Source organism: Lactuca sativa, chromosome 5 (assembly GCF_002870075.4).
Source record: "Lactuca sativa cultivar Salinas chromosome 5, Lsat_Salinas_v11, whole genome shotgun sequence".
In the NCBI taxonomy this organism is placed as follows: domain Eukaryota; kingdom Viridiplantae; phylum Streptophyta; class Magnoliopsida; order Asterales; family Asteraceae; genus Lactuca; species Lactuca sativa.
Window position 1 is genome coordinate 20,381,991 of NC_056627.2, and position 11,850 is coordinate 20,393,840.

Here is an 11,850-nt window from a genome sequence, read left to right on the forward strand (position 1 = left end):
GTGTGTTGGTTCTGTAGAGCGTTATGTGGTTGCCTGTTATGTGTGCATGTCTGCTAGTGTAGATTGGCATTCCAACCCGATGGTTATGGGCCAGGAGTATTCCATCCAGGTAGGATGATTGGACTCGTAGTATGTTGGCATTCCAGCCCGATGGTTGAGGGGCCTGGGGTATTCCATCCCGAGGGATGATTGGACCCATAGTAATAGTAGTAGTAGTAGTAGTTATTGGATGTATAGGAAGTGGGGCATTCCAACCCGATGGTTGTGGTCCAGGAGTATTCCATGCCGATAGGATGATTGGACTCTTAGTATGTTGGCATTCCAACCTGATGGTTGACGGACCTGGGGTATTCCATCCTAAGGGATGATTGGACCCATAGTAGCTATTGTTGTACGTATAGGTGTTTGGGCATTCCAACCCGATGGTTATGGGCCGAGAGTATTCCATCCTGGTAGGATGATTGGATCGAGTTATGTAGGCATTCCAACGCGATGGTTGAGGGCCGGGGGTATTCCAACCAAAAGGTTGATTGGACCCGAAGTATGTTGTTCTTTGTTGTATGCGTGTGATTATGTGTGTATGAGTACTTTAGGGGAACTCACTAAGCTTTCGGGCTTACATTTATGGTTTATTATTTCAAGTGCTTCAGGAGATCGTGGCAAGGCGAATGCGTGATCGTACCGCTCCTCATGTTTATGCTTTATGTAATATGATTCTGGGGAAAATACTCTGATGTTTAAACTATTTTGAAAACAAGTTGTATGATCGTAACAATTTTTGAATGAATTAAAATGTTTTAATTTGGTTGAAATTTTTGAGCGTTACAAATTGGTATTAGAGCCTTGGTTTGAGTGAATTGGAGGAACATTCGTGTGAATCCAGTCTCAAATCAAGGAGAGGTTTTCAAAAATGGTTTTCAAATGCTTTTCAAAATAAGTAAAGGAGGACGCAGAGGGTACGATCAGCCGGAGCCAGTAAGTTACCCTAAAATACCATACAAGTTATTTGTTTTGAGATATGTTAGAACAGCATGCTAGTACTAGGCTAGGGATCTTCAGGAATTGCATGATAGAATTGCCTTATTTATGATGCCTGCTAGCCTAGGGTTTCCTTGTTGTGAGCTATTCAGTGTTCCTTTAAGGGTGAGGATTGAGTGTTTGCTGTGTATGTTTGTGCTTAGGGCGTTGTGGTGATACTTGAGACAAATATTAGTAGGTGTGGAAGGTAGTATGGGCCCGTACTACTGAAAGCACAGGACCTATACGCGTGTCAAGGAAGTCACAACCCCTAGGTTGTTGATTTGAGGTTAGTTCTCGGTGGTTATGCGAGGGATCTGACATTTTTATGGTTCATTCTAGTATGGTGGACGCGAGACGTTTGGAGACGTTACAATCTACTCTAATAAATGAATGTTTTTTTTGCCACATGTCCCGTTCTCCTTCATTTGGAAACGTGACATTTTCTAGAATTTTAAAATTTTTTATTTTCCACTTGTCATTTTATTGTATTTTTCATTTTATTAAATGAAAATTCCACATTTAATATGTAAAGTATTTATTAGAAAGGGTTTATATATGTAATGTGTTCAATAAATTAAATCCTCATTAATTTTAATAATTCAAAATTTTTCTTATTTTTTATATAAATTCAAACTTTTCAAATTGTTAAAATTTCATATTTAATTTTTTTTTAAAAATAAACTCATGTAATACATGGATCTGACACCTAATATGAGAATATTCTTTAATCCTTCCTTAGTCTTCATTATCTAATGTTTTCCTTATTAAATATTTATGTACATCATTTTACTTATAAAATAATTTTTTTTCAACATTATATTTCAAATTTGTACTATTTTACTACCATACTTTTAAGTCTCATTTATTAAAATATAATATCATTCTATATTGTCAATCATATTTCAATTTAATATATTGTGAATTTTCAATTTTTTCTTATTTTATCAATCTATTTTCATTATTTGTTTTATAAACTCGTAGTTTCCACGAGTTTCTAACCTAGTAAATATCAGTAAAAATAGACGTTGTTACTTCATATAATAGGTTTACATCCAAATTAATACTAACCGTTTATTCATGCAGAAAAATGATAATGACAAACAAACATGTAATTCCAATTCTTAAACTTAAGCATAGTGATGATTTAAATTTGGCATATTGCACGCCAGCACTAAATTTCTTATGGGATTATCATATTAGGATTTATGATTGATTCCATACAAATAGTTAAAGATTGATAAAAGAAATTAGTTATGGAATGTGACTGAAAAATGTTACTATAATTTTCACAACGTCAAATGAAAAATTGTTAGATATACTTTACCTGCTTGGTCCTGATATACTTTGCCTACTTATCTACATTTAGATGGAGAAACGTTTGAACATGGAAAAAATTGATTCCAGAAGCAATGATTCATATATATAAAATATCCATTTTTTTAAAAAAACAATTAGAAACACAAACGAGATAGATTAAAGTGATAACAAAAATACTAATGAAGCTAAGGTGATGCTGGAGAAGAAAAACAGAAATTAAGAATCATAGGTGAAGATGGAGGTAGAGAAGCTTTACTTCTATGACTTCTGCTCCGATCAACAACAGGATATAATGGCAATGATGATTTCTCAGACGACAATGAAGAATTCGAAGACGAAGCCGCGTACCTTCCGTTTCCAGATCGGCTTCTGTGATTCTTGCTAAATTCTCCTTCATGATGCACTTTGTTAGCCTTGATTCCGACTTTAATTGAATTTACGCTCGCCGGAATTATACAGCTGCACAACGAACCTGAATATTTCACCGGAAAAAAAAACAGAGTTCGGAGCATAAACGAAGGATTCACGATTTTATAACCACCGCTAATGCAAAAAACATGTGGAATTCGTATTTGATTTCGGTTTTTGAAGAATGTAGATTCCAACGATAGTACGGCGTACCTATTTTCGCGAGACGATTAATCCAACTTGGAATCGCGTTTCCGGTGAGTCTAACACACGCATCATTGCAGAAGTGATTGCAGTTTCTGGCGATGAGATTATATGAATTTCCTTTGTAGTCTTCAGCAAGCTCTTCCATGACTCCTCTAACCTCCATCCACTTCTTCTCTGTAAATCCTATCAGAATCTGCTTTCTAAATGCAAATCCATTGCCCTGCCTCGGTTCTCCCCCGGAGATTCCAGTCGTCGCATGTTCATGAGATCCAAACGCATATTCCACTCCATGAACTGAAATCACAAAATCAAACAGCAAAAATCAAAAGTACTCTTAACTTGCTGGATTTTCAATCGATCATAAACGAAGAGTCAATAACTTCATTTAGAGGACATCGATGGGAGAGAAGAGGAAACGTGTATCGATAAAAAAAAATCCATACCTTGCACGCCGGAGTGATAGACGCCGAGGCCGAGCCAATAAGCGTAGCTATTCATGGAGGTAAGATCGTAGACATTGAGGAACACCGGCACCAATCCTTCTTTTCCAGTCTTCGCCGATCTCCCTCCACACGGCATTTTCCGTTTCAACAGAAAATCTGAAACTCCTTATATTTATCGCGAATTAATACGTTGTAGAAGCCGTAAATATTTCAAAATTTGAAATTATTAAAATAGAATTTGGAGAACTTAAGAGAATAAATTCGCAAGCAAAAGAAAACAAGTGTATAATTGAAGTTAAACTTTCACCCGAAAATATAATTGTTATAAATGACTTTTTATATGTAAAACGTAAAAGGTAGCAGTGTGATTCACATTGATTATCATTTAGATTATATATTTTTAATTCAAAATATTTATATATTTTTCGTCTTAAAAACAGGAGATATACAAAAAAAACACAACTAATTATATATGCATATGCAGAAAAACATTATATTATTTTTATATTATTTTTATGTTCATAAAAACATTTATATTAAAAGTTACCATTCAAAAAAAAAAGTCTAAATACGAATTTTTAAGAGAAATTGACGACTACAAATCTAATTGTTTGCATTTTTGTTTTTTAATACTACACAGATGTTAGTTATGATAAAAACGATTAGTTAAAAAGGAAAAAATCAATTATATAATTCCATATGGAGAAAATAGTCAAACAAAGGTAATCGAAATAAATGTAAGTTTTGACATGTTTTCACATACAATCAAAAAAATATAAGAAATATGTATGTCATATCATATTTTTAACCGGTCATTTCTCCTAAAATTTACAATTTGGTTTTATTTGGAACGTAAATAATAAAATAATGAGTTTTTTGAATATAAAAATAATATAAGAGGTTTTCTAAATATACATGTATAATTAATTGTATTTTTTTTACATATATCCCTTAAAACAGTGTCCTACAATTTGGAACACGTTTGACATCAATATATATATATATATATATATATATATATATATATATATATATATATATGTGTGTGTGTGTGTGTGTGTGTGTGTGTGTGTGTGTGTGTGAACAATCAAATGTGCATACATGCACATTTATAAAAAAATCGTCAACTTTTTTTTATAGCCTAGTTACGGTTTAAACACATCATTTAATGAATATATTGGTGGTTTTGGTTTTGAAAAATGATGAGCGAATTAGGAGTTTTCGAGTTCTCGCAAATCATTAAGTTCTAAAAATAACTCACCTCCGTGTGTGTGTGTGTGTGTGTGTGTATATATATATATATATATATATATATATATATATATATATATATATATAATTCATGATTCAGGTAATTTATATTTTTGCCCCTTAATATGGAAGTTATTGCAAAATTGGTCCCATGGTGGATTAATGAGGAAAACGCCTTTGCCTAGTCCGCTAGTTGTACTCTTTATACGTTGGGCGTACGTGGCCGAAGGCCAAACCCTAATTTTTAGGGTTTGAACCCTATTTAAACATCCTTAACTCCTAAAACCCCCTTCATTCACTAGCCTCCATCCCCATCTTCGACCCTGGCTAACCATAATCTCTTGTGAGGTCATTTTTGACCTTGAGTGTGTATTTTGGTGATCTTGAAGGAGGAAGAAGGGAGTGGAATCATATTGGGAGCTGAAAGACAACCTAGATCCAGAATCACATCATCATTTTGCATCACTTAGAGGTAAAAAGCTCTAATCTTGATGAAGTTTGTATATATCTTGTTAGTCATGGATTTGTGTTCATTTTGGTCCCATAATCTTGGTATTTATGAGTATGGTTTACTCTAAATCATATGAGTTGTCCTTTAAGATTTTTTGGAGTGTTTTGAGTCATAAAAATGTAACATTGGTTGTAACATCCCGTTTAAAATAGAATAATTAAATAATAAACCCGGAACCCCCGAGAAGTAATTTGTAAAAAACTTAGAAACTCATTTTCCCAACATCATCATCTATTATATCATTTTAGGACAAATAGACAGATGGTTTTCATATACTTACAACAAAAACCTCACTACATAAGTCCTACTCTACTCTCTTACATAACACTCATCCTAATCTACTGATTAATCAACAAATAAAGAAAGCTGAAGAACAGACGAAGAACAACTAGAACATACAAAACCCTAATCGCCTTTTTACAGAGAACTGAGAGAGAATCGAGAGGAAAAACTATCTATCTGTACTCAAACAGTCTCCCATCCCTCATCTTATATCTCGGGTAATCGGATACAAGGATCCGCGTGTTGACCCGATAATCAACAAAGAAATCTTTACATTAGTCCACATCTTTTACTAATTTGCATTATCAACCCTGCACGATCTCAAATGACAAGTTTGACAATAACAACAATATTCAACACCCGTCCTCAAACTTGACATTTTAAATTAAAGATTGATATTAATTAAAAGGATTAATTAAGCCAATTTCATCAATTAAAAAATTATGTTGAGATACACTTAAAAACTTTGTTAACATATCAGCTCTTTGTTTTGAAGAAACTATTTTTTCAACTTTTAAAACACCACTTGTAATCTTTTCCCTAACAAAATGTAAATCAATTTCAAAATGCTTTGTTTTTTCATGAAACACAGGATTTAAAGCTAGTTTAATAGCAGATTCACTATCACAAAAAACTGAAACAGGTAATGAACTTTTGATTCCTAAATCAAATAACAGTTTTAAAATCCAAATAATTTCACATGTAATAGATCCTAAAGCTCTGTATTCTGATTCTGTAGAGGATCTAGAAACAATAGCTTGTTTTTTACTTTTCCAAGAAATCAGTGAATTTCCAAAATAAATCAAATATCCAGTAACTGACTTTCTAGAATTAAGACACTTAGCCCAATCAGCATCTACATAACCCACTAAGTCACAATTTCCTGATTTTACAATAGAAATACCACGACCAGGACTATTTTTGAAATATCTAAGTAATCTAAAAGCAATGTTTAAATGTGATTTATGTGGTTTATGCATAAACTGACTAAGAATTTGAACACAATAAGATATATCTGGCCTTGTAATAGTAAAATATATAAGTTTTCCAACCAATTTCGGAAATTCAGTAATGTTTTCAAGTAAAGGATCACTACTAATACAACTCCTTTTAGGAACAAAATTTGCCTCTGAAGGAGTTGAAGCAGGCTTATAGCCTAACATACCAAATTCATGTAACAGTTCAAGACAATATTTCCTTTGGTTTAAACATATTCCTTTATTAGTATCTATTACTTCAATTCTAAGGAAGTAATTTAATTTTCCCAAATCTTTAATCAAAAACTTTGAGTTAAGAAAAGATTTAACATTATGAACCTCAATTTCATTACTTCCTGTAAGGATAATATCATCCACATAAACCAACAGAACAACAATTGAATTACTGTTTTGTTTAATAAACAAGGAGTAATCATTTATACTTTGAGTAAAACCAAAACTAAACAATTCAAAACACAACTTTTCATTCCATTTTCTAGAAGCTTGTTTTAACCCATATAAAGATTTAACCAGTTTACACACTCTAGTATCACCTTTAGTATGATACCCTTGAGGCAAGCTCATATACACATCCTCAGTTAAGTCTCCATAAAGAAAAGGATTATTAATATCTAGCTGATATAAAGGCCAAGAATTATTTACAGACAAAGTAATAATTATACGAACTGTAACAATTTTTGCTACAGGAGAAAAGGTTTCCTGATAATCAACCCCTTTTCTTTGATTATAACCCTTAGCTACAAGACGAGCCTTATACCTCTCTACTTCCCCATTAGGTTTGTACTTAATCCTATAAACCCACTTACAGCCTATAGGTTTACGTTTTTTAGGAAGTTCTACAATGTCCCAAGTATTGATTACGATATAAAGCTTCCATTTCATTATTCATTGCTTTAGCCCAATTTGAATCTACACAAGCTTCTTCAAAAGTTTTTGGTTCAATTGTTTTATTTAAATTAGAACAAAAACATTTATTTTCAGCACTAAGAACAGAATAATTCATTGTATGTTCAATTCCATATCTATGCTTCCCTTCAACAATATAATCATTGAATTTAACAGGCATATGAGACTCTCTCCTAGACCTAGACGCCCCTATTGACTGTCCTAGAGAAGGCAATGAAGTTAAATGACTATTTTCCTCAGTTGAATCTTAATAACTTGGCATAGTCCTATCAGATGAAGGTTCAGATACCTCGCTAGTCTGGTTATGATTATCAAAAGTAGTATCAATCAAGGTTTCACCAAGATCCTGAGCTGCATTAGAGCCATCCATTTGATGGTTAACACTCAAGTCATTGAGATCTATTAAATCATTCACATATTCAGAATTATCATAATCATCATAGGAAAAAGGGTCTACTGAATCTCTAAAAACAAATTGATTATCAATAGCTGTTGACTTCAACTTAAATGGAAAGACTGACTCATAAAACTTCACATCCCTAGAAACAAAAACAGAATTTGTATCAAGACTCAAAAGTTTATAACCTTTTTTTTCAGAAGAATACCCTAGCAAAACACACTTTTCAGCTCTTTCAGAAAACTTATCCAAATTATTAAGTTTGGTAGCAAAACATAGACTGCCAAAGACTCTTAGGTGATCAAACACAGGCATTTTCTTAAACACTAATTCATAAGGAGACCGTCCTTTTAAAACTGAATTTGGCATTCTGTTTATCAAAAATACTGAAGTGAGAATAGCATCTCCCCAATATTTTATTGGAAGACCAGATTGGAAAAGTAAAGACCTAGCAACATTAAGAATATGCCTATGTTTCCTTTCAACAATCCCATTTTGCTGGGGTGTATAAACACAAGTAGTCTGATGAATAATACCATTAAGATTAAGAAAAGATTCCATTTTATGATTTAAAAACTCAGTTCCATTATCAGAACGAACTGTTTTAATTTTAGAATCAAACTGATTTATCAAAACATGAAAAAAAGAAGTAAAGCTAGCATAAACTCCATCTTTACTTTTCAAAAGATAAACCCAAGTAGCCCTTGTGAAATCATCCACAATAGTCAAGAAAAACTTATAGCCTTCTCTAGTAGACACTCTATAGGGACCCCATATATCTAAATGAACCAGTTCTCCAAGTTTAGAAGAACTATGATCACTATGAGGAAAAGACTCACGAGTTTGTTTTGCTTTGTGACAAATGTCACAAGGAGGAAGAAAAGAATTATCAAAATGAAGAACATCTTTTAAAGAATTCAAATATTGTTCAGCAGGATGAACTAACCTACTATGCCATGTAAGTTTAGAAACACAGCACTTAACAGAATTACAAGAACTGATACCTGAGGGAAAAACATTTAGATAATACAATCCCCCAGACTCTCTACCACTCCCCACAACCTTATTGGATTGTAAATCCTGAATTTTGCAACAAGTTTCATTAAAAACAACCTCACAATTTGTGTCTTTGCATATCTTGTGAACAGAAAGAAGATTTACATTAAAACCAGGAACAACAAAGACATCAAATAATGTTAATTTTTCAGAAAACTGTAAGTTTTCAATTTTTTCAATCCTAGAAGAAGAACCATTAGGATGATTAACAAGAAGATTCAATTTAGAAACATCAACAGTGTCTTGTAATAGAGACTCAGATGAAGTCATATGTTGATTTGCACCCGAGTCAACAATCCACTTTTGATGATTGATAGTAGAGTTATAGGCATTAAAAAAAGGAATACCTACCATATTAGCATTGACTGAAGTATCCTCAGAAGTTGAGGATCTTTCATTAATAAGACTCAACAGTTTATGATATTGTTCACTTGTGAAACAATATGTACCATCATTCCTAGGAACACTAGAAACAACACTAGAAGAAGAAACACTACTAGAAGGAACAGAAGAAGAATTAATAGGAAAAGTCTTATTCTGATTTCTTTGATTATCATTAAGTGACTCACTTCTAGACTTAAAATCCTTTGGGTAACCTATCAGTTTATAACATCTATCAATAAGATGTCCTTTGAGACCATAGTTTTTACATTATAGATTTTGATTTCTACCTCTATTAGAATTAGAACTCTTTTTATCATTAAATCTACTATTAAATGCAGAAGACTGAGTTTTAGACACATTAGAACCAGAAGTCAAAATTCCATTCTTTTGATGAGACTCCTCCCTAGAAACGATTGAGAATGCAGTTTTAACATTTGGAAGAGGTTCCATCAAAAGAATATGACTCTTTACTTGATTAAAAGAGTCATCAAGACCACTTAAAAACTGCATTAGCTTCATAATCTTAGAATGGTCATTATATTTAGCAGCAGCCTCACAAGTACACTCAGCAAGATTAGTAAGACCATCAAACTCTTTCCAAAGTGTATCTAGTTTATTAAAGTATTCAGACAGAGAGGAACCATCTTGTTTAAGTGCATTAATTCTTTGATGTATATTAAAAATAATAGATCCATCTGCCTTATTGTAAGTTTCAAAGAGTTCATTCCAAATGTCTACAACAGATTCATAATAAGCATGACCAGAATAAATTGATTCAGACAGAGACCCAAGGATCCAAGAACACACAACAACATTAGCACGTTCCCATTTTGAGGATTTGAGTACATCAGTAGAATCCTTTTTTATAGTTCCTTCTACAAACCCTAGCTTATTTCTAGCCTTAAGACTCCTAGTCATAGAGCTACGCCATACACGAAAATTATCTATCCCAGTCAACTTAAAACTCACAATTGTGGTTACAGTATTATCAGATGGATGTATATAAAGAGGATCATCGTAGTTCACGGAATCAACCTTTGAACTACTACCGGTCTCAGGAGGAGAATCAGCCATACTGACACAAGATTAATCCAATCAAAGATAAAAGGAAACAAAAACTCCTATGATCCTTATATGTCCAGATGGTCACCACAGTATGTCGGGGCCCAAGACAAGAATCACAGAGTAAAAAAACACAGAAGATGAATAACAATAACTGGTGTACTCAAGACAACCAGGATCTCCCACATCTACAGCTAAGAAAGGAGAAAAAAAGAACAAGAGAACTTCTCACAGAGCTATAAGCAGATCGGATGAAACGGATCGACTCTTGTTACTCCGTTCTCTTTAAGAGACAACGGTGATGAAATCCGTTGTTTAGAGTTATTTCAGAGAACAGGATTAATCGACCGGAAAACGAAGAATCGACTTATCAACCAAGGATCTCCACTTGATGATGACAACAATCACTCAAGGATCTCCACTTGAAGATAAACCTGCAAGATTACAAAGAAACTCGCAGTACCAGAATCTCAAGAACCAAAAACCAGAAGATGATTCATATCAAACTGATAATCATCCAGAATAATAAAAGAACTCTAGATGTTCACAGAGGAGTCAAATTACTGAGATTTCAACAGAAATCACAGTACGAACCCAGCTATGAAGATCTACAAGGATCTAACCAAGAAAACACAAAGCGAGACAAAGAGTACCTTTATGAAAACAATCTTCAAGCAGATATGAAAGCCCTAACGCTCTGATACCATGTAAAAAACTTAGAAACTCATTTTCGCAACATCATCATCTATTATATCATTTTAGGACAAATAGACAGATGGTTTTCATATACTTACAACAAAAACCTCACTACATAAGTCCTACTCCACTCTCTTACATAACACTCATCCTAATCTACTGATTAATCAACAAATAAAGAAAGATGAAGAACAAACGAAGAACAACTAGAACATACAAAACCCTAATCGCCTTTTTACAGAGAACTGAGAGAGAATCGAGAGGAAAAACTATCTATCTATACTCAAACAGTCTCCCATCTCTCATCTTATATCCCGGGTAATCGGATACAAGGATCCGCATGTTGACCTGATAATCAACAAAGAAATCTTTACATTAGTCCACATCTTTTACTAATTTGCATTATCAACCCTGCACAATCTCAAATGACAAGTTTGACAATAACAACCATATTCAACATAATTTTATTATTATTTTAGATTATTATAGCCCAAAAACAAATAATAATTAGTGGGGTGTTGGTTTCGGGGTGCCTGATGTGTGTAAAATGCACTTGTTTTATTCCTACTTTTTATTAATAATTTTAGCACACAAAGGCAGTGAACTTGTCTTTTAATGGTATAGTTGGATAAGTAGGGTGTCGAACTCAGGGAACGGAAAATTAAACTAATGGCTAATTTTAGCTAAGCAATTAATGAAAGTAAAAGGTTTTTCTCTAGTTTTGCAAGACTAGAAACTTAAACACGCCACAAAAACACTTAATTAACTAAGTAACTAAAGCAAACAACTAATTCACCAAATTTGATAAAGATGTTTCTATTTAGGTTCAACCAATTCACTCCTATGGTTATTTTGTATTTATGATAGATTAATTGTTATTGGCTACCAATTATAGTGGTTAGGTTCATGTTC

General features: G+C 33.0%; 1 protein-coding gene across 1 annotated transcript; it reads right to left on the minus strand.

The window, feature by feature from the left end:
- Positions 1-2,414: 2,414 nt before the first annotated feature.
- LOC111914838 (deSI-like protein At4g17486) lies at positions 2,415-3,668 on the minus strand. Its single transcript, XM_023910546.3, has 3 exons — positions 3,396-3,668; positions 2,959-3,246; positions 2,415-2,809 (listed from the first exon to the last, which is right to left on the minus strand). Exons 1-3 carry the CDS (start codon positions 3,529-3,531, stop codon positions 2,523-2,525), a joined length of 711 nt encoding a protein of 236 aa, XP_023766314.1. The 5' UTR covers positions 3,532-3,668; the 3' UTR covers positions 2,415-2,522.
- Positions 3,669-11,850: the final 8,182 nt, after the last annotated feature.

Coding starts and splice junctions, on each gene's coding strand:
- LOC111914838 (XM_023910546.3), bottom strand. CDS start 3,531: ATGCCGTGTGGAGGGAGATCGGCGAAGACTGGAAAAGAAGGATTGGTG. Junction 3,247..3,395: donor CTATCACTCCGGCGTGCAAG/GTATGGATTTTT, acceptor TTGTGATTTCAG/TTCATGGAGTGGAATATGCG. Junction 2,810..2,958: donor TAATCGTCTCGCGAAAATAG/GTACGCCGTACT, acceptor TGAAATATTCAG/GTTCGTTGTGCAGCTGTATA.